The 24061-nt window shown below is 36.6% G+C and overlaps 1 protein-coding gene across 2 annotated transcripts in view; it reads left to right on the forward strand.

The window, feature by feature from the left end:
* The window catches only part of MAN1A2 (mannosidase alpha class 1A member 2), a 181873-nt gene that overhangs the window by 122057 nt on the left and 35755 nt on the right, over positions 1-24061 (forward strand). For both annotated transcript variants that reach the window (XM_063624683.1, XM_063624684.1), the window contains exon 9: positions 23663-23778. In XM_063624683.1, coding sequence (XP_063480753.1) covers positions 23663-23778 — 116 coding nt within the window. The remainder of the gene's footprint in view (positions 1-23662; positions 23779-24061) is intronic.

The following is a 24061-nucleotide window of genomic DNA, read 5'->3' on the forward strand; positions in this document are numbered from 1 at the left end:
TGTTCGTTGGCTGCATAAATGTCTTCTTTTGAGAGGTGTCTGTTCATATCCTTCGCCCACTTGTTGATGGGGTTGTTTGTTTTTTTCTTGTAAATTTAAGTTCCTTGTAGATTCTGGATATTAGCCCTTTGTCAGATGGTTGGATTGCAAAAATTTTCTCCCATTCTGTAGGTTGCCTGTTCACTCTGATGATAGTTTCTTTTGCTGTGCAGAAGCTCTTTAGTTTAATTAGATCCCATTTGTCAATTTTGGCTTTTGTTGCCATTGCTTTTTGTGTTTTAGTCATGAAGTCTTTGTGCATGCCTATGTCCTGAATGGTATTGCCTAGGTTTTCGTCTAGGGTTTTTATGGTTTTAGGTCTTATGTTTAAGTCTTTAATCCATCTTGAGTTAATTTTTGTATAAGGTGTAAGGAAGGGGTCCAGTTTCAGTTTTCTGCATATGGCTAGCCATATGTTTTCCCAACACCATTTATTAAATGGGGAATCCTTTCCCCATTTCTTGTTTTTGTCAGGTTTGTCAAAGATCAGATGGTTGTAGATGTGTGGCATTATTTCTGAGGCCTCTGTTGTGTTTCATTGGTCTATATTTCTGTTTTGGTACCAGTACCATGCTGGTTACTGTAGCCTTATAGTATAGTTTGAAGTCAGGTAACATTATGCCTCCAGCTTTGTTCGTTTTGCTTAGGATTGTTGTGGCTATATGGGCTCTTTTTTGGTTCCATATGAAATTTAAAGTAGTTTTTTCTAATTCTGTGAAGAAAGTCAATGGTAGCTTGATGGGGATAGCACTGAATCTATAAATTGCTATGGGCAGTATGGACATTTTCACGATATTGATTCCTCCTATTCATAAGCATGGAATGTTTTTCCATTCGTTTGTGTCCTTTCTGATTTCCCTGGGCAGTGGTTTGAATTCCTGGACACGTACACCCTCCCAAGACTAAATTAGAAAGAAGTCGAATCCCTGAATAGACCAATAACAAGTTCTGAAATTGAGGCAGTAATAGTCTACGAACCAAAAGAAGCCCAGGACCAGACAGATTCACAGCCAAATTCTATCAGAGGTACAAAGAGGAGCTTGTACCGTTCCTTCTGCAACTAATCCAAACAATAGAAAAAGAGTAAAATCCTCTGTAACTCATTTTATGAGGTCAGGATCATCCTGTTACCAAAACCTGGCAGAGACACAACAAAAAAAGAAAATTCCAGGCCAATACCCCTGATGAACATCGATGCAAAAATCCTCAATAAAATACTGGTGAACCGAATCCAGCAGCACATCAAAAAATTTATCCACCATGATCAAGTTGGCTTCATCCCTGGGATGCAAGGCTGGTTCAGCATACACAAATCAATAAACATAATCCATCACATAAACAGAACCAATGACAAAAACCGTGTGATTATCTCAATAGATGCAGAAAAGGCCTTCGACAAAATTCAACAACCCTTCATGCTAAAAACTCTCAATAAACTAGATATTGATGGAACGTATCTCAAAATAATAAGACCTATTTATGACAAACCCACAGCTAATATCATACTGAGTGGGCAAAAAGTGGAAGCATTCCCTTTGAAAACCGGCACAAGATAAGGATGCCTTCTCTCACTACTCCCATACAACATAGTACTGGAAGTCCTGGCCAGGGCAGTCAGGCAAGAGAAAGAAAGAAAGGGCATTCAAATAGGAAGAGAGGAAGTCAAATTCTCTGTTTGCAGATGATATGATTGTATGTTTAGAAAACCCCATCGCCTCAGCCCAAAATCTCCTTAAGCTGATAAGCAACTTCAGCGAAGTCTCAGGATACAAAATCAATGTGCAAAAATCACAAGCATTTCTGTACACCAATAATAGACAAACAGCCAAAATCATGAGTGAACTCCCATTCACAATTGCTTCAAAGAGAATAAAATACCTAGGAATCTAGCTTACAAGGGATGTACAGGACCTCTTCAAGGAGAACTACAATTTTAGCCGTTTTAATAGATGTGTAGTGGTAACTCATTTTGGTTTTAATTAGCAGTTCCCAAATGACTAATGATGTTGAACACCTTTTTTATATACTCTTTGCTATCCATTTATCTTCTTTGATGAATTATCTGATCAAATGTCTTGTCTACTGCCTATTAAAAAACAGATTATTTTCTTAATTGTTGAGTTTTGAGATTTCAGTATATATTCTGGATACAATTCCTATATCAGATATATTCTTGGAAGGTATTTTCACCCAGTCTTTTAATTCTCTTAATAGTGTTGAAAACAGAAGATTCTAATTAGGAAGTCCATTTTTCCAATTTGCTCTTTATGAATTATATTTTATGTCATATCTAAGAAATCTTTGCCTAACTCAAGCATGCCTAACCCAAGCACACAAAGATTTCTTCCTATGTTTTCTTCTAAAAGTTTATAGATTCAGGTTTTGTATTTACATCTGTGAGACATTTTGAGTTGATTTTTCTATAGGGATCAAAGTTTATTTTTTTTTACATATAAATATTCTATTATTTCAGCATCATTTGTTGAAAAGGCTTTCCTTTTTTCTCTGCATTGCCTTGGCAGCTTTGTTAAGAATCAGTTGTACATTTAAGTGTATGTTTATTTTTAGACTCTATTCTGTTTGTCATTAAATCTATACAATCAACACAGTGTATACCATCCTGTTTTGATTAGTGTAGATTTATTATAAATGAAGTCAAATAGTGTTAGCCTTCCAAATTTGTTCTTTCTCAATAGTCGTTTTTGCTCTCTAGGTCCTTTGCATTTTCTTTCTTTCTTTTTCTTCTTCTTCAACTTTTATTTTAAATTCTGGGCTACATGTGCAGGATGTGCTTGTTACATAGGTAAACGTGTGCCATGGTAGGTTGCTGCACAGATCAACCCATCACCTAGGTATTAAGCCCAGCATCCATGAGGTATTCTTCCTGATGCTCTCCCTCCCCCTGTACCTCCCAACAGGCCCCAGTGTGTGTTGTTCCCCCATGTATCCATGTGTTCTCATCATTCTGCACTCACTTATAAGTGAGAACATGTGGTGTTTGGTTTTCTGTTCCTGTATTAGTTTGCTGAGGCTAATGGCTTCCAGCTCCATCCATGTCCCTGCAAAGGACATGATCTTGTTCCTTTTTATGGCTGAATAGTATTCCATGATGTGTATGTACCACATTTTCTTTATGCAGTGTATTATTAATGGGCATTTAGGTTGATTCCATGTCTTCTCTATTGTGAATAGTGCTGCAGTGAACATAAGCTTGCATATACCTTCATAATAGAATGATTTATATTCCTTTGGGTATATATCCAATAACAGGGATTACTGGGTCAAATGGTATTTCTGCCTCTAGATCTTCAAGGAATCACCACACTGTCTTCCACAATGGTTGAAATAATTTACACTCCCACCACCAGTATAAAAGTATCCCTTTTTCTCTGTAACCTCACCAGCATTTTTTATTTTTTGACTTTTTAATAATCATTCTGACTGGTGTGAGATGGTTTTTCATTGTGGTTTTGATTTGCATTTCTCTAATGATCAGTGATGTTGAGCTTTGGATCAATTTGATCAATTGATCAGTTTGGGATTGATTTTGATTGAATCCTTATTCTTATTGTGCATTATTTTTTTTGCCTCTGCATGCCTGGTAATTTTTGACTAGATTCTAGGTGCTGGATATTTTTTTATCCCTAGAAATCTTCTTGAACTTTGTTTAGGGATACAGTTAAGTTACTTGGAAATAATTTGACCTGTTTCTTGTTTTGCTGTTAGGATTTTTTAGGTGAATCTGGTGCATTGCTCAGTGAGGCAAGATCTTCCTGAGTACTCTACTAAATGTCCTGTGAATTATGAATTTTTCTTGTCTGGCTGGTATGAACATCCACTGTTACCAGTAGGCTCTTTGTAAGCACCAGGCAGTGTTCCCATCAGTCCTTTCATGTGGTTCTTTCCATTTTCACCGCAAGTGCTGCTCAGTACTCTGCTGAATACTCAAGGGAGATCCTTTGCAGATCTCTGGGGTTCTCTTTCTGTGCACATTTGTTCTCTCTGGTATACTGTCCTATAAACTGTAGCTCCCTCAGTCTTTCCAGACTCAGCCTTATTTCTGAAACTTAGAGAGTCCATAGGTCTGTGCCTTAATTTTTTCTCTGTGCCTTTGCCTGAAAATTTTCTTGATGCAATAATTTACAGGCAATAATGGGACTCACCTTGTTTGTTTTCCATCATTTAGCGATTACTTCCTCTGTTGTCTGATGTTTATTGTCTTGAAAACCAGTGTTTCATGTATTTTGTCCAAAGTTTTTGGTTGTTTTAGGTTTCAGGCTAAGCTCAAGTACCCATTACTCTATTTTAGCCAGAAGCACTTTTTTAAAAAAAAAGTCAATTCCTATTATGTTATTTTTCCTCCTATTTACTGGGCATTCTTAAAATATCCTACCCCATGCTGCTTCATTTTTTTACTCATTTGAGTATTTGCATATATGTATATTTCCATCTTTTTCTAACAGTTGCCCTTGAATTTTAACTTATATCTTGTTTATATTTTTTCTAACAACATCTAGACTTAATCATTACTGTATCTTCCCTCTTAACAACATGAAAACTTGTGTACTTTCACTGCCCCATTGCCTAGCCTTATCATGAAGTTGAGGTTCAAAGAGTTAAACCCTCTGTTCATTATTGCTTTTTGCACACTCCATTCCATTATCCTAGATTTTTTGCTTTAATTTTTAGAACACTTCCTCTAGGAGTTTCTAATGGTTTGTTACCTACACCTTTCCCTCAACCCCACCCAGATGACCTAAGTCAAGGTGAAAGAAGAGATCCTTTTGCAAGAAATCTCTTTACCTATAAACTCATTTATTTGCCCACTTGATCTTCTGTTTCTCCAGTCTCAGAGAATCCAGCATCCACTGTTCTGCCCAGTATTTATCCATTGACCTGTGCTCTGGATCCTATCTTCTCTCAACTCTTGAACTTTTTCTTTTTTGGTGTTTGCGTTTACTTATGCTATATTAAACTTCTTGGTTCCTTTCTCATAGCCAGTAGGTCCCTCTCTCTACTTCAACTGTTTTTCAATGCCGTAGATTCCTTCTGGCAAATATTATGTACCTCTTCATGTCTTGGTGAAGCCTATTAAAAAAAAAGGAAATAGTCTATTTTTCTTGTTTGCCTTCTGTTCACTTCTCAGTACATTGCATTCTGGGCTCTGCTCCCCATCACTTCACTAAAAATAATTTGACCCTCTTACTGTCCTATAGACTGGTCCAAAAAAAGGACAATGTATTAGGTATTGCTGTATAACAAACCCCTCTAAAATTTAGTAGCTTAAAACAATTTTTTATTTCTCTGGAATCAACAGGTTGCCTGAGTAATTGTGCTGATCTGGCTTGGGCTTTGCTTATCTTATCTGGATTTGTTCATGTGTCTGCAGGTAGATGACAAGTTGGCTGAAGGCTAGCTTGGCCCCACTGGGGAGGACTCAGCTCTGCTTCATGTGGTCTCATCATCTATCAGGAGATACCATGCTTTTTACATAGTAGTAACAGTTCCACAAAAAGAAGTGGAGCATGCAAGGCCTCTTGAGGCTTAGGATTGAAACTGGCACACTGTTACGTTTTACCAGATTCAGTTAAACAAAGCAAAATGCAAGGCCAGTCCAGTTTCAAAGGATGGAAATTTGTTTCAGGTTCTTTATGCAGCTTCTTAAATGTTGATATTCCTAGGAATTTTTCTTCTAACCCTTTCCATTTTGCCTCACCATCCTCATCTCTTTTTACAGGATGACAAAATTTGCCCTATATATTGGTGACATCCAAATCAGCAATTAGCAAACTATGGGAGACCAGCCTGTGGCCTGTTTTTATATGGCCCACCAGCTTAGAATGGTATATATATATGTATGTAGATATAAAATACTTTAAGTTCTAGGGTACATATGCACACGTGCAGGTTTACATAGGTATACATGTGACATGTTGGTTTGCTGTACCCGTCAACTCATCATTTACAACTCATCATATGTCTTTACAGTAGCATGATTTATAATCCTTTGGGTATATACCCAGTAATGGGATTGCTGGGTCACCTGGTAATTCTAGTTCTAGATCATTGAGGAATCGTGACACTGTCTTCCACAATGGTTGAACTAATTTACACTCCCACCAACAGTGTAAAAGTGTTCCTATTTATCCACATCCTCTGCAGCATCTGTTGTTTCCTGACTTTTTAATGATTGCCATTCTAACTGGCGTGAGATGGTATCTCATTGTGGTTTTGATTTGCGTTTCTCTGATGACCAGTGATGATGAGCATTTTTTCATGTGTCTGTTGGCTGCATATATAGACATATATATATGTCTCAAAAGAAGACTCTTTTGAGAAGTGTCTGTTCATATCCTTTGCCCACTTTTTGATGGGGTTGTTTTTTTTTTCTTGTAAATTTGTTTCAGTTATTTGTAGATTCTGGATATTAGCTCCTTGTCAGATGGGTAGATTGCAAAACTTTTCTCTCATTCTGTAGGTTGCCTGTTCACTCTGATGGTAGTTTCTTTTGCCGTGCAGAACTTCTTTAGTTTAATTAGATGCCATTTGTCTATTTTGGCTTTTGTTGCCATTGCTTTTGGTGTTTTAGTCATGAAGTCCTTCCCATACCTATATCCTGAATGGTATTGCCTAGGTTTTCTTCTAGGGTTTTTATGGTTTTAGGTCTTAGGTTTAAGTCTTTAATCTATCTTGAATTAATTTTTGTAAAAGATGTAAGGAAGGGATCCAGTTTCAGCTTTCTACATATAGCTAGCCAGTTTTCCCAGCATCATTTATTAAATAGGGAATCCTTTCCCCATTTCTTGTTTTTGTCAGGTTTGTCAAAGGTCAAATGGTTGTAGATGTGTGGTGTTATTTCTGAGGCCTCTTTCTGTTCCGTTGGTCTATATATCTGTTCTGGTACCACTACCATGCTGTTTTGGTTACTATAGCCTTATAGTATAGTTTGAAGTCAGGTAGTGCGATGCCTCCAGCTTTGTTCTTTTTGCTTAGGATTGTCTTGGCAATGCGGGCTCATTTTTGCTTCCATATGAACTTTAAAGTAGTTTTTTTCCATTTCTGTGAAGAAAGTCATTGGTAGCTTGATGGGGGCATTGAATCTATAAATTACTTTGGGCAATATGACCATTTTCATGATATTGATTCTTCCTATCAATGAGCATGGAATATTCTTCCATTTGTTTGTGTCCTCTTTTATTTCGTTGAGCAGTGGTTTATAGTTCTCCTTGAAGAGGTCCTTCACATCCCTTGTAAGTTGGATTCTTAGGTATTTTATTCTCTTCGTAGCAATTGCGAATGGGAGTTCACTCATGATTTGGGTCTCTATTTGTCTGTTAGTGGTGTACAAAAATGCTTGTGGTTTTTGCACATTTATTTTGTATCCCGAGACTTTGCTGAAGTTGCTTATCAGCTTAAGGAGATTTTTGGCTGAGACGATGGGGTTTTCTAAATACACAATCATGTCATCTGCAAACAGGGACAATTTGACTTCATTCCTAATTGAATCACCTTTATGTCTTTCTCTTGCCTGATTGCCCTGGCCAGAACTTCCAACACTATGTTGAATAGGAGTGGTGAGAGAGGGCATCCTTTTCTTGTGCCAGTTTTCAAAAGGAATGCTTCCAGTTTCTGCCCATTCAGTATGCTGTTGGCTGTGGGTTTGTCATAAATAGCTCTTATTATTTTGAGATGCGTTCCATCAATACCTAGTTTATTGACAGTTTTTAGCATGAAGGACTGTTGAATTTTGTCAAAGGCCTTTTCTGCATCTATTGAGGTAATCATGTGGTTTTTGTCATTGGTTCTGTTTATGTGATGGATTACGTTTATTGATTTGCATATGTTGAACCAGCCTTGCATCCCAGGGATGAAGCCAACTTGATTGTGATGGATAAACTTTTTGACGTGCTGCTGGATTCGGCTTGCGAGTATTTTATTGAGGATGTTTGCATTGATGTTCATCAGGGATATTGGTCTAAAATTCTCTTTTTTTGTTGTGTCTCTGCCAGACTTTGGCATCAGGATGATGTTGGCCTCATAAAATGAGTTAGGGAGGATTCCCTCTTTTTCTATTGTTTGGAATAGTTTCAGGAGGAATGACACCAACTCCTCTTTGTACCTCTGGTAGAATTCAGCTGTGAATCCATCTGGTCCTGGACATTTTTTGGTTGGTAGACTATTAATTATTGCCTAAATTTCAGAGCGTGTTATTGGTCTATTCAGAGATTCAACTTCTTCCTGGTTTAGTCTTGGGAGGGTGTATGTGTCCAGGAATTTATCCATTTCTTCTAGATTTTCTAGTTTATTTGCATAGAGGTGTTTATAGTATTCTCTGATGGTAGTTTGTATTTCTGTGGGATTGGTGGTGATATCCCCTTTATCATTTTTTATTGCATCTATTTGATTCTTCTCTCTTTTCTTCTTTATTAGTCTCACTAGTGGTCTATTTTGTTGATCTTTTCACACAACCAGCTCCTGAATTCATTGATTTTTTGAAGGGTGTTTTGTGTCTCTCAGTCTTTTGGTTCTGCTCTGATCTTAGTTATTTCTTGCCTTTTGCTAGCTTTTGAATTTGTTTGCTGTTGCTTCTCTAGTTCTTTTAATTGTGATGTTAGGGTGTCAATTTTAGATCTTTCCTGCTTTCTCTTGTGGGCAATTAGTGCTGTAAATTTCCCTGTACACACTGCTTTAAATGTGTCCCAGAGATTCTGGTACATTGTGTCTTGGTTCTCATTGGTTTCAATGAACATCTTTATTTCTGCCTTCATTTTGTTATTTACCCAGTAGTCATTCAGGAGCAGGTTGTTCAGTTTCCATGTAGTTGAGCGATTTTGAGTGAGTTTCTTAGTCCTGAGTTCTAATTTGATTGCACTGTGGTCTGAGAGACAGTTTGTTGTGATTTCTGTACTTTTACATTTGCTGAGGAGTGCTTTATTTCCAATTATGTGGTCAATTTTGGAATAAGTGTGGTGTAGTTCTGAGAAGACTGTATATTCTGTTGATTTGGGGTGAAGAGTTCTGTAGATGTCTATTAGTTCTGCTTGGTGCAGAGCTGAGTTTAAGTCCTGGATATCCTTGTTAACTTTCTGTCTCATTGATCTGTCTAATATTGACAGTGGGATGTTAAAGTCTCCCATTATTATTGTGTAGGAGTCTAAGTCTCTTTGTAGGTATCTAAGGACTTGCTTTATGAATCTGGGTGCTCCTGTATTGGGTGCATATATATTTAGAATAGTTAGCTCTTCTTGTTGAATTGATTCCTTTTCCATTATGTAATGGCCTTCTTTGTCTCTTTTGATCTTTGTTGGTTTAAAGTCTGTTTTATCAGAGACTAGGATTCCAACCATTGCCTTTTTTGCTTTCCATTTGCTTGGTAGATCTTCCTCCATCCCTTTAATTTGAGCTTATATATGTCTCTGCACATGAAATGGGTCTCCTGAATACAACACACTGATGGGTCTTGACTCTTTATCCAATTTGCCAGTCTGTGCCTTTTAATTGGGGCATTTAGCCCATTTACATTTACGGTTAATATTGTTATGTGTCAATATGATCCTGTCATTGTCATGTTAGCTGATTATTTTGCCCATTAATTGATGCAGTTTCTTCCTAGCATCGATGGCCTTGACAATTTGGCATGTTTTTGCAGTGGCTGGTACTGGTTGTTTCTTTCCATGCTTAGTGCTTCCTTCAGGAGCTCTTTTAAGACAGTCCTGGTGGTGACAAAATCTCTGAGCATTTACTTGTCTATAGAGGATTTTATTTCTCCTTCACTTACGAAGTTTAGTTTGGCTGGATATGAAATTCGGGATTGAAAATTCTTTTCTTTAAGAATGTTGAATATTGGCCCCCACTCTCTTCTGGCTTGTAGGGTTTCTGCTGAGAGATCTTCTGTTAGTCTGATGGGCTTCCCTTTGTGGGTAACTCGACCTTTCTCTTTGGCTGCCCTTAACATTTTTTCCTTCATTTCAACCTTGGTGAATGTGACAATAATGTGTCTTGGGGTTGCTCTTCTCAAGGAGTATCTTTGTGGTGTTCTCTGTATTTCCTGAATTAGAATGTTGGCCTGCCTTGCTAAGTTGGGGAAGTTCTCCTGGATAATATCCTGAAGAGTGTTTTCAAACTTGGTTCCATTCTCCCTGTCATTTTCAGGTACACTAATCAAACGTAGATTTGCTCTTTTCACATAGTTCCCTATTTTTTTGGAGGCTTTGTTCATTTATTTTCACTCTTTTTTCTCTAACCTTGTCTTCTTGCTTTATTTCGTTAATTTCATCTTCAATCACTGATATCCTTTCTTCCACTTGATCAAATCGGCTATTGAAGCTTTTGATCAAATCGGCTATTGAAGCATCACAATGTTCTCTTGCCATGGTTTTCAGCTCATCAGGTTATTTAAGGTCTTCTGTACATTGTTTATTCTAGTCAGCCATTTGTCTAACCTTTTTTCAAGGTTTTTAGCTTTCTTACAAGGGATTTGAACATCCTCCTTTAGCTCAGAGAAGTTTGTTATTAACAACCTTCTGAAGCCACTTCTGTCAACTTGCCAAAGTAATTCTCCATCCAGCTTTTTCCCATTGCTGGTGAGGAGCTGTGATCCATTGAAGGAGAAGTGCTTCGATTTTTAGAACTTTCAGCTTTTCTGCTCTAGTTTCGTCCCACCTTTGTGGTTTTATCTACCTTTGGTCTTTGATGTTGGTGACCTACAGATGGGGTTTTGGTGTAGATCACGTTTTTGTTCATGTTGATGCTATTCCTTTCTGTTTGTTAGTTTTCCTTCTAACAGTCAGGTTCTTCAGCTGCAGATCTGTTGGAGTTTGCTGGAGATCCACTCCAGACCCTGTTTGCCTGGGTATCACCAGTGGAGGCTGAAGAACAGCAAATATTGCAGAACAGTAAATGTTGCTACCTGATGCTTCCTGTGGAAGCTTCATCCCAGAGGGGCACCCATCTATATGAGGTGTCTGTTGGCCCCTACTGGTAGGTGTCTCCCAATTAGGCAACACGGGGGTCAGGGACCCACTTGAGGAGGCAGTCTGTCTGTTCTCAGAGCTCAAACGCCATGCTGGGCGAACCACTGCTTTTTTCAGAGCTGTCAGACAGGGACGTTTAAGTCCGTAAATGTTGTCTGCTGCCTTTTGTTCAGCTATGCCCTGCCCACAGAGATGGAGTCTAGAGGCAGTAGGCCTTGTTGAGCTGCGGCGGGCTCCGCCTAGTTCGAGCTTCTCGGCTGCTTTGTTTACCTACTCAAGCCTCAGCAATGGCAGACACCCCTCCCCAAGCCAGGCTGCCACCTCTCAGTTCGATCTCAGACTGCTGTGCCGGCAGTGAGCAAGGCTCTCAGGGCGTGGGACCCACCGAGCCAGGCATGGGAGAGAATCTCCTTTTCTGCTAGTTGCTAAGACCTTGGGAAAAGTGCAGTATTTGGGTGGGAATGTCCCGTTTTTCCAGGTAGTCTGTCACAGCTTCCCTTGGCTAGGAAAGGGAAATCCCCTGACCGTTTATGCTTCCCAGATGAGGCGATGCCCCGCCTCACTTCAGCTTGCCCTCCCAGTGAGATGAACCAGGTACCTCAGTTGGAAATGCAGAAATCACCCATCTTCTGCATTGATCATGCTGGGAGCTGCAGCTCTCAGCTGTTCCTATTTGGCCATCTTCAATACTACCAGTGGTTTTTATATTTTTAAAGGGTTGTTTAAACAAACAACATAGTTATCAGCAACTCTAACAACAAAGCAGAGGGATATGCAACAGAGATTGTGTGCTATTTTGCCCTATTAAAAATAAATTCTGGCCGGGCATGGTGGCTCATGCCTGTAATCCCAGCACTTTGAGAGGCTGAGGCAGGTGGATCACGAGGTCAGGATATCAAGACCATCCTGGCTAACATGGTGAAACCCCATCCCTATTAAAAATACAAAAAATTAGTCAGGCGTGGTGGCAGGCATCTGTAGTCCCAGCTACTTGGGAGGCTGAGGCAGGAGAATGGCATGAACCCAGGAGGCAGAGCTTGCAGTGAGCTGAGATTGTGCCACTGCACTCCAGCCTGGGTGACAGAACGAGACTCCATCTCAAAAAAAAAAAAAAATTTACCCCATGTTAATCAGTATTTCATTACTGATCTTTCTTGGTTTATAAACTTCTATCTGTACGTGTACAGGATATTTGTGTCTGAGTATTTTGCGGTACTTTAAACTCCATATGTACAAAATTGAGTTCAGTGTCTTTGCTTTAACGCTTTCTCCTCTTAATTTCTTACTTCACCCACATTCTACAGTCTTATGCCAAAAACCTGACAGTCTGATGAGATACCAATCCGCTGTTTCCACTTTTTTAGTAACACATAAATCTTCATTTCTTATTATCCTTAGTTAATTTAGGCCTTCAGTTCAATGTTACCCATTACCAATTCGACCTTAGTACTTCTTGTATAATCTAATAATTTTCTTCCCATGCTTAAAATGTATTTGATATATTAGGAGTAGGGTGTATAGGCTGAAGCCAGAATGTGGAGGATTAAGGAGCAAGTAGATTATGAAAAAGAAGCAACATTTAAGTTCAGACTCTTGAGAGAGGAGCAGAATGGAATTGTGCATTCAAGTATTTCTATAAGATACATTCTTATTACAGTCAGCTGAGTGGTTTGAAATATTTTATGTAGAAAACTTAAAAGCTCTAGGCACAAAGATAACATTTACAGAAGATTTAAAAACTCCAAAAGGGAATCTTTAAATCAAGATTTTTATGCATTTTTCTGATAATCTACGTTAATGAGATTTTATAAGTTTTTAAAAATTATCTTCATAATGGATATTTAATGCAAATAATTGAATGTAGTACAATTTTAGTATTGGGCAATTAGGAAGGTGTTTAAAAATGTATACATGGAAATTTTATTAAAACTTGAAAGAATTAATACTTCAGATGTGATTTAATATGTTCATTCAGCAAACATTTTTGTTGAACCTGTATTTGGTATTATGCTAGGTATTAGTATTTATCCCATAATCCATTATTTGTTTTCATAAACTCAAAAAGAGTGAGAGTTCAAAACTTCATTTATTTTTTTAAAAAATACAGTCCATCTGATTTTTTTTTTTTTTTTTTTTTTTTGAGATGACGTCTCACTCTGTCACCAGACTGGAGTGCAGTGGTGTGATCTCGGCTCACTGCAACCTCCACTTCCTGGGTTCAAGTGATTCCCCTGCCTCAGCCTCTCTAGTGGCTGGGACTACAGGCGTGCACCACCACACCCGGCTGATTTTTTGTATTTTGGTAGAGGCAGGGTTTCACTGTGTTGGCCAGGATGGTCTCCATCTGCTGACCTTGTGATCTGCCTGTCTCGGCCTCCCAAAGTGCTGGGATTACAGGTGTGAGCCATTGTGCCCAGCCCCAGTCTAGTTGATTTTAATAAAACAAAAAGTACCTTAAAAGTTATTATAATTGAAATGTTACTTATACTAGAAAATAGAAATTTAGCTGTTTACTTGATAATTGTGTATAAGCATATATTATTATCAGAAATGTGCTAGGTAGGTACTGTAGGGCATGTAAAGAAGCTTAAGCCAATGAAATTAGTGTCTGTTGTGAAGTTGTTTATAGTTTACCAGAGAGTTAATTTTCTTTAATTCATGTTTCTTTGAATATTAAGTAAGACTTTTCAGATTCATTATCTGATTTTTTTATCTATCAATTTTAAAGTAGATTAAAATCTTTTATATTTGCCAATTTCTCAATGTAATTTTTATCAGTTTTGCTTTATAGATTTACTTTGTTTCCTTAGGACACCAAAATATACTAACTTTAAACTTCTTTTTGAAAGGTTTCTCCATTATTTGCTTTTTTAAAAATACAGTGAATTCTCTGTTTGTATAGTTGAATTTCTTAGCAATTCTTTCATGATTTTAATTTTTCCCATGGGCACTGGAATTTTCATTTGCAAGCTTATCTTGAGTCAGAGCTTCATAATATGTGTATTTCTCTCATGACTCCCCTCACTAACTCTTCCCTACTTTTAGTTTTATTATTACTTTCACAGGTTCATCAGTTCAGAACTTAGTATTTTTTATACTGGAATCACAGTTGTCTCTTCTCTTGAAGATATTACACATTCCCATAATATATCAGTTTATCCTAGTTCTTATTGTGCAGCTGTTTCTGCTGCTTCCTTGTAGTTTAGGAAAATAATTTTTTATAGCCAGAGTCTCCACCACAACTGAGTGCTTTGAATGCTTTTCCTATCTTGCGGGAAATAAACTCCTAGATGTCTTTGCTTACTTTATTTTCAAGAAATAGAAACTTCTGCCTTTGACACTATGGATTTCTTTGTATTTCTTCTTGACTGCAGATGTTATTTTGTTTTTGAATATGACTATATATTTTTAATATTTAGTCTTTTATCATTGGTATGTGTTTCAGGTATGGGGTGGGATTTTGCATCAACTTTTAAGAGCATCTTGACAAAGAATCATTATATAACCACAGTTGACCCTTGAACAACACAGGGGGGTTAGAGTCACCAACCCCTTGTGTAATCAAAACTTCACATATAACTTTTGACTCCTCCAGAATTTAACTACTAATAGCCTACCGTTGACCCAGAAGTCTTACCAATAACATAGTCAACTAGTACATATTTTGTGTGTTATATATATTATATACTGTATTCTTAAAGTAAGCCAGAGAAAATAAAATGTCATGAGGAAAATCATAAGGAAGAGAAAATACATACACAGTACTGTACTGTTTATTGATGCTGTAAATTTATGTTGTCTGTTTACAAGATTAATAGTCTGTGTCAAATGGTGGCAACTACAGTGGCAAACCTCAATCTACGGTACAAATCAAACTGTCCAACTTTTTGTTGTAATATCATGACTTTTCGCTGCCTCTTGGGAGCACTTTCAGATTGCTAGTGGCACTTCATATGGGTCCCATGGTGTTATTCAAGGTTTACACTACTGCGCCAAACAATGAAAAATACACAAGAACCACGAGAAATCACTTTTTACTGCAATATGCAATTTACTGAAGACACGGAGATGATTAGTGTCACAGGTTGTTTTAAGTGGATGCTTATAACACTTGAGCTCACTGCATAGCAAAAAGAGGTGTCTGTGAAATTATTACAGTAGTAAAGTATGTACTGCAATTAATCTTACACATTTATGATTTAATACTGCATCTTTACATTTGTTTACATTTCTCTTGACTATCAGTGGCACCATGTATGTCTGTGTATATGTAAGTTTTGATACATTTTACCTTTTTTAATAGATTTGTATATATTTCATGATACTAAATGGTAAAATAGACTAGTATCTACACATATGTTATTAATTCATGACACACTCAACTCTTTCTTAATATTTTCTCTATTTCTAGACCATGTGGCTTGTCTATGTGTTTTTCCACATTGTTGCAAATCTTAAAGATCATTTCAATATATTTATTTTTAAAAATTCATGTGTAAGTAGATCCATGCAGTTCAAATCTGTGTTCAAGGGTTAAATGTTTTATGATTTTTAAAGGGTTTTTCTGTGCAACACATTTTAAAAAGGTTTTCTATGTAAAATCATCTTGAATAACAAAGTGGTTATAAACTTCCATACCATAAAGAAATACAGGAATTAAACCAAGATTCCTTTAGCTTCCATGTGCTTTGGTTTTTATTCATGATAGGACAAACAATGGGAGCAGATTATGAGACAGAGGAATAAGAAGTTAAACATGTATAGTATTAACTAATTGCAATTATCAAAGAAGTAGTGAACTTGATAAGGTTATAGTAGTACTTCTGCTTCATGGAAGAAGATTGAACTATAATGTCACCACTGTGGCCGTTCATCTTTCTTGAGACCATAATGAAATGAAAGTAGAGAAATATTTATAAATAGGCATAAACTCATAATAATAAAAAGATTTGAAGGCAAGGGGGAGGTAATAAATGGACAAGATATTTCAACAAATTTGCAGAACACAGAGTGGCTGGGAATGGCTACAGAGGGACTACAGGAAAGGTAACTGATGGAATCCCAGAGAGATTTTGGGTTCATAAACAATAGATACCAGTAAACAGATATATGCAAAGTACAACAAAAACCAAATATTTATTCAAGGTCATTATGTGGAACATGGGCTCTACCTGAAATCCTTATGTGCCACCTCCATCCCTGGTATTTACCACTAGAATAACTATACAGCCCTCTTTTTTAAAAAATCACATGATTTCATTGAGGAAAGTTAAAGCTTTCAATATGGATGTTAGTTTCCCAAAATGAAGTCTCCCTTCATTGTGAAATTTAACCAGGTCCACAGTACCGCAATATCCATTCCTGATTCTGAAGCAAAGCCTACCAGTTAGCCCATCCTTCCTCAAAGCATTCTACATAGAAAGCATCCAGTCAGTATTCCCACTCAGGGGATAGAATTAGTGACAATTAGGTCTACTCAGTGGAGGAACACCTGCTATTCAGTAGAGAAAACCCACACTAGCTACCCAGAACTTTATTCTTAAGCACGGATAATTAAATAATGGTTGACTACTACAGTGGGATATCATACAGAAATGCAAATAAATGATACATAGTTACGTATAACAACATGGTTGAATCTTGAGCTATAGAAGCTGGACGTGAGAATACAGTTACATTTAATTAATATATTAAATATACCAATAGGCAAAATAAGCTCATAGTAATTGGGAGAGGGTATCAGATGGTAAGTGTATTAAAAATTCAAAGAAGTAGTTACCCCAAAAGTTAAGATATTGGTTACTTTTTTGGTGGGTGGGAATTATGATTTTGTGGGATACATGGAAGGTATTGTTCTGACTTTGGGTTATACAAGTGTTCTCTGTAATAAGGAGAACATTTATGTTTTATATGCTTTTCTGTATACATGTTAAATTTCACAGTAAAAAATATAGTCAAAAAAGGGATCCCACAGGAGACAGACAATTCTATAAACACTTTTAATTCTCCATTTTAGTCAACTCGGAGAAGGTATATTCATAGAGTAAAAATAGGATGCTATGAAAAGGAAGCAATTAGAAAATGAAAAAAAGAGTTCAGATTAAAAGTGTGATTGCTGACATTAAAGCTTCAGTGAAGAGACTAAAGATAAAATTGATTTAATAAAGTTCCTGGAATATACGGGGAGAATAAAAGACTGAAATTTGAGAGAAAATAATAGAAACTCAGTCCAGGAGGTTCAGTTTCCAATTAATGAGCATTTCAGAGGAGATAACTGAGAAAGTGGAGTACAGAAAATATCAAAGAAATAGTAGAAAAGATTTTTCCCAGAGCTGAAAGATATTGATCTTTAGTTTGAAAAGTACCTAGCACAATGACTGTAAGAACAAACAAATAAAAAAAGACTATACCTAAATTTAATCAGTGTTTAAGTGAAGATTCTAAACCTTGGAGAAGAGAGCTGAGTGTGAGGAAGTAAGATTGGGAACATATTAAGCCTATTAAAAAATAACATCAGATTTCTTATCAATTATACTGGATGTTAGAAGGTATTGGAATGGTACTTTCAAGAAGCTCTGGGGGAAAATTATTTCCAACCTTAAATTTGATACCCATATGAAACAAAATTAAGTGAGAGAGCATAGCAATGACATTTTCAGATGAAAAGGCTTACATCCCACACACTTTTGTGGGAAGTTATTTCAGAATGTGATTCAGTAAAACAGGTGTAGGCAAAGACTTAGGACTGAAGAAGCAATAGGCATAACTCTGGAAAGCAAGAAAAGAGAAGTGGCAAGATGACAGCTGTGGAGTATGCCTAGAAAATGACCAGATTGGGAGGAAGGTCTCTAGTGGAGTAAGGAGCGAGGGGTGACTCAGTATAAGTAACATGGTTGCTAGGCTAGGATACAATAAATGATTAGGGAAAGTGATGGGAGACAATAGGAAACCAGTAAGAAAATCTGGAGAAAACTAAAAGCTATACAAGAAAGTCGTAGTTAAAACATAAGGACAACTAAAATGCAGCATATTTTACGCAGTTGATGTCTAAGAAAAGACTGGGCAGCTGATAAGATGGTAGTGTCACTGAATGAGTCAAGACATTTTGACATAACCGCAAAATAGAGGTTATAATATTGATGGCAATATTTTGTCATAGTTGTTTTGATACATACATATTTTAAAATAGTTCCTCTTCAAATGTAAAATCACTGCTCTCTTGTTCATTACCAAAAAATGTGCTGAAAAAGTACCACTAACCTTAACCCCATCCCAAATGCCCATTAAGTATAAGGGACTCTCCCTGTCTACTCTATTCATTTCTGTATTGTTTTAATATTTTACAAGTTATGTGTTAACTTCTATGATTTTTTGTGATTATAAAATGTGTCAATTTGTTAGAATTAATCTAGCTTCTAACTATAATCTATTGTATAAATCCATCATATATTACCATCATTATAAAATTATTAATGTAAGTATGATGAGTATGGAAAGCTATTCAAAATTTAATTGTGAATTTCTTGTTCTATCTGAAATGTAGAATAAGACACCTTATTATTGCCCTGTCTTCTCCTCCTCCAGGTGACTTCTATAATACCCAGCCACTTAATGTTCAAGATTCAGGAAGCTTTCATAAAGCAGAGGTGTCCTTTTAGATATTTAGATGGAAAATAAAGAATATCATTAATCTTAGTTGAAAGCAAATGGCTTTTTTTTTCTTCTTGAGACAGAGTCTCACTTTATTGCCCAGGCTGGAGTGCAGTATTGCAACTTCTGCCTCCCAGGTTCAAGGTATTCTCATGCCTCAGCCTCCCAAGTAGCTGGGATTACAGGCGTGCACCACCATGCCTGGCTAATCTTTGTATTTTTAGTAGAGATGAGGTTTCACCATGTTGGCCAGGCTGGTCTGGAACTCCTGACCTCGAGTGATCCGATCACCTTGGCCTCCCAAAGTGCTGGGATTACAGGTGTGAGCCACCACACCTGGCTGCAAATGGCCATTTTATATAGTGTTCAAAACCTGGCAAAACAAATTTATGGTGATAATAGATATTAGAAAAAAAATGGTATCATTGGGTATTGACTGTAAAGGCCACATGAGGAAAACTTTTATGATGCCAGAAATGTACTATAGTTTTATCTTGATTGTGGCTTTGTTGGTATATACATGTGTAAACATCAAAATTATACACTTAGCATTAAATTAAAAAAAGAAGTGAGAAGTAATAGCATTTGAGATGAGGTAAAAGTGAATTATGGGAATATTAGCAGACATACTGGTTAAGGTGAATGATAGCTCTTTTCCCCCATTTATTACTTTCTACAACAAAAGATGATTTTTAATTATATAAGTTACATGTATTTAGATAATTATAAGTGTCTAAAGTTAAAATTGAAGGGCTCCTTCCTTAGAGCATCGCTTGAGCCCAGGAGTTTGAGATCAAATCTTTTCTATGTATACACCAACATTCTTTAAACACACATTTTGAGAAGTATCAAACTGTATAGATAATTCTGAAATTTGCTCCCCCTGCCCACTCAACAGCATATAATAGATATCTTTTAGTGTCGGATTATAGATGCACCCTGATTCTCTTTAATGATTGTGCAGTCCTCCATAGTAAGTTTATATCGTAACTTAGCCTCCTCCCTAAACATTTCAGCTTATCTTTAGTTTTTTACTAATGAAAATAATTCTGATTAACTTTTTTTCATCCATATTTGTATATTTCTGCAAATATTGTTATAGGATAATTCCAGAACTACAATTCCTAGGTTAAATTTTGTTAGCTTCTGCAAAATTGTCCTTCAGTTTCAACAACCGGGAACCATAATCTTGCCAACATTGGATATTATCAGTCTTTTAAAATGTTCGCTGATCTAATGGACAAAAATGGAATCTCACTGTTTTAATTTGCCTTTTTCTGATCATTAGTGAAATTGGGCATCCTTTATTATGTTAATTATAAATTGATGTTTCTTTTTTTGTTGTGTGTACCCTATTTTAATTTTCCTTATTTGTCAGGAGTCGTCATTTATGAGAGTAATCCTTTTCTTGTTATGTATGTTGCAAATTTCTTCTCCAATTTCTAGTCTTTTAGATTTGTCTTTTAGCTTTAACTTATGAAGCTATCCATTTTTCCTTTATGACTCCTTCATTTTGTATTTCGCTTAAGATCATTTACTTAGGAAGACCAGATATGTTCTTATATTTTGTTCTGGAAACTTATTCTTTTGCATTTTACGTTTAAATCATTAATCATCCACAAATGTATTTTGTGAGCTAAATATATGAATATTAGTATGTTTTTTTTTTCCCATAATGGATAGCCAGTTTTTGCTGTAAGTCACTGAATAATCTGTCTTTTCCTCACCAATTTAAAAACCAGGGGTAGTAATATATGAATCAATAAGGGTTATAAGAAATGTACTTTTTTTTTTAATGCAGAGAGGAGGATGTCAGTTTTGAAGCAGAGTTCAAGGATATAGGGCAGGGTTTGTAGAAAATCAAGGATAAAACAGTATGGTTGCCTTGGGAGCTGTAGTGTCAAATTGGTTAGGTTTAAAAGTGTAGGTGGGATGAAGTAAGAATATATCTAGGACAAACAAATATAGGCATACCCATATGTTTATATGCTTAGCTATATGCTTTGCTTTACTGCACTTCACAGATATTGCAGGGTTTAGTGTGTGTGTGTGTTTGCAAATTGCAGATTTGTGATTACCCTGTGCTGAGAAAATCCGTCAGCATCATTTTTTTGACAGCATGTGTTTGCTTTGTGTCTCTGGGTCACATTTTGGTAATTCTTGCAATATTTCAAATTTTTTCCTTAGTATTATGTATATTATAGTGATCCGTAACCAGTGATCTTTGATATTATTGTGTTTGTTTTGGGCAGCATGAACAGCACCCATAGAAAATGACAAACTTAATAAATTATGTTGTGTGTTCTGACTGCTCTACCAACTGGCCATTTCCCTGTCTCTCTCCTTTGGCATCCCTATTCTTTGAAAGACAACAATATTAATATAAGGCCAATTAATAACCCTACAATGTACACCTAGTATGCATCAATATTAATCCTTTAATGGCCTCTAAATATTCCAAGTAAAAGAGTCATATGTCTCTCACTTTACATCCAAAGCTAGATATAATTAAGCTTAGTGAGGCAGGCATGTCAAAAGCTAAGAGAGGCCAAAGGCTAAGCCTGTTGCACGAGTTAGGCAGATTGTGAAAGGAAAGGAAAAGTTCCTGAAGGAAATTAAAAGTGCTATGCCAGTGAACACATGAATAATGAGAAAACAAAACAGCCATATTGCAGACATGGGAAAAGTCTGAATGGTCTGGGTAGAAGATCAAACCAGCTACAACATTCCCTGAAGCCAAAGCCTCATCCAGAGCAAGGCTCTAGCTCTCTTCAATTCTGTGAATGCTAAGAGAGGTGAGGAAGCTGTAGGAGAAGACTTTGAGGCTTACAGAGGTTGGTTTATGAGGTTTAAAGAAGGAAGCTGCCTCCAAAACATAAAGGTGACAGGTGAAGCAGCAGATGCTGATGGAAAAACTGCAGCAAGTGATCCAGAAGATCTTTTTTTTTTTTTTTTTTTTTTTTTTTCAGAAGATCTAACTAAGTTAATTGATGAAGGCGGCTACACTAAACAACAGATTTTCAATGTAGATGGAACAGGTTTCTACAGGAAGAAGATGCCATCTCATAGATGAAGAGAAGTCAATGCTTGGCTTTCAAGGACAGGCTGACTCTTGTTGGGGGCTAATGCAGCTGTTGATTTTAAGTTGAAGCCAGTGCTCATTTACCATTCTGAAAATCCTAGGGCCTGTAAGCATTTTGCTACATCTACTCCCTGTGTGGTCTGTAAATGGAACAGCAAAGTTCAGTTGAGAGCACATCTGTTGATGGCAGAGTTTACTGAATATTTTAAGCACACTGTTGAGAACTGCTAAGCAAAAAAGATCTCTTTCAAAATATTACTGCTCATTGACAATGCACCTGGTCACCCATTTTCTGCAGTGAAGCTGCCCAAGGAGATTAATGTTGGTTTCATGCCTGCTAACAACATCCATTCTGCAGCCTATGGGTCAAAGAGTGATTAAGACTCTCAAGTCTTATTTAAGGATTGCATTTTGTAAGGCTATAGCTGCCATACATAGTGATTCCTCTGACAGATCTCAGCAAAGTAAATGGAAAACCTTCTGGAAAGGAGTCACTATTCTAGATGCCATTAAGAACATTTGTGATTCATGGGAGGAGGTCAAAGTATCAACATTAACAGGAGTTTGGAAGAATTTGATTCCAGTCCTCATGGGTGATTTTGAGGGGTTCAAACTCAAGTGGAGGAAGTAACTGTAGATGTGGTGGAAATAGCAAGAGAAACAGAATTAGAAGTGGGGCCTGAAGATAGGACTGAGTTACTGCAGTCTTATGATAAGACTTGAATGGATGAGGAGTTGCTTCTTACAGATGAGCAAAGAAAATGGTTTCTTGAGATGGAATCTACTCCTGGTGAAGATGCTATGAACATTGTCGAAATGACAATAAAGATTTAGAATACTACGTAAATTTAGTTGATAAAGCAGTGTCAGGATATGAGAGTGGCCTCCAAGTTTGAAAGAATTTTTACTGTGGGCAAAATGCTATCAAACCGCATCACAAGCTACAGAGAGATCTTTCGTCTTGCAGAGAAATCAAACAGGAAGAATCAATCAATACAGCAGACTTTATTGTTGTCTCGTTTTAAGAAATTGCCCCAGCCACCCCAGCCTTCAGCAGCCACCACCCTGATGAGTCAGCAACCATCATCATCAAGGCAAGACCCTCCACCATCAAAAAAGAGTATGATTTGCTGAAAGCCTCAGATGATCATTTGCATTTTTAGCAATAAAGTACTTTTAAAATTAAGATTTGAACATTGTTTATTTAAACATAATGCTGTCAACACAACTTTTATACCTACTGGGAAACCAAAAAGTTTGTGTGACTCACTTTGTTGCAATATTTGCTACATTGCAGTAGTCTGGACGCAAACTTGCAGTATCTCTGAGGTATGCCTGTGTGTACTAAAATTTGTATGAATAGTAATCAAGAGGAGCAAGTCAACAGCTACTTATGTTATGCAAGGTGATATTATAAAGGAATTCTTGGGCTTTTTTTCTTTTTGTAGATGTATTTTAATTTATTATCTTTGGCTTAGGAATTACCATTAACCATTGTATAGGAACATGTCTAAGAGTGAGCTCTTTTTGCTTAACATCAGATTTAAGTTGAGCTTTCATATTTAGTCATAACTTATTTATTTAAAGCTATTAATATATAAAAGGTAATTATCAATTCTGGAAAAGTTTGGCTCTATGACAGTGTACAAACTGTAATTCAAGAAAAAGACTACTAAGTATGCGAAGCACCACATCCAGAGAAAAAAGATTTTCTAGAAAATTGGATACACATATAGAGGAAAGTGATTATGTGCAATTACTTATGGGACTAAATTTGAAGTATGTTGGAAATAGGGTTGTCAATGTAATTTTAAAATTATTGACCTCTAACATAGTCATTATAATTGAAAATATTACTTTATTTGTCTTGTCTTCCCTTGCCTTTACCTCTATCTTTCTGTTTTCTCCTTTGTTACAGATCATACATCTGTCGGCGGTCTGGGAGACAGTTTTTATGAATATTTACTGAAAGCATGGTTGATGTCAGATAAAACAGACCATGAGGCAAGAAAGATGTATGATGATGCTATTGAGGTGATTATTTCCAGAACATTTTTCTACTTAACAGATGGGATGTACAGTGTATTTGGTAGTGACTAGATGAATATCTTATAACCATTTTATTGTAGACATTCAGTAAATACATATAAGCATTTTATTATATGCATTCACTATAGAGTTTGTTACTATTTTAATAGAAAAGCCTCATATTAAGTCTTCTTTTATTTGTGACATTTTGAAGAAATTTTTGAAGAAAGAATTTATTGCAGTCCAGGTGCAGTGGCTCACGCCTGTAATCTCAGCACTTTGGGAGGCT

This window comes from Symphalangus syndactylus, chromosome 12 (genome assembly GCF_028878055.3).
Source record: "Symphalangus syndactylus isolate Jambi chromosome 12, NHGRI_mSymSyn1-v2.1_pri, whole genome shotgun sequence".
Lineage (NCBI taxonomy): Eukaryota > Metazoa > Chordata > Mammalia > Primates > Hylobatidae > Symphalangus > Symphalangus syndactylus.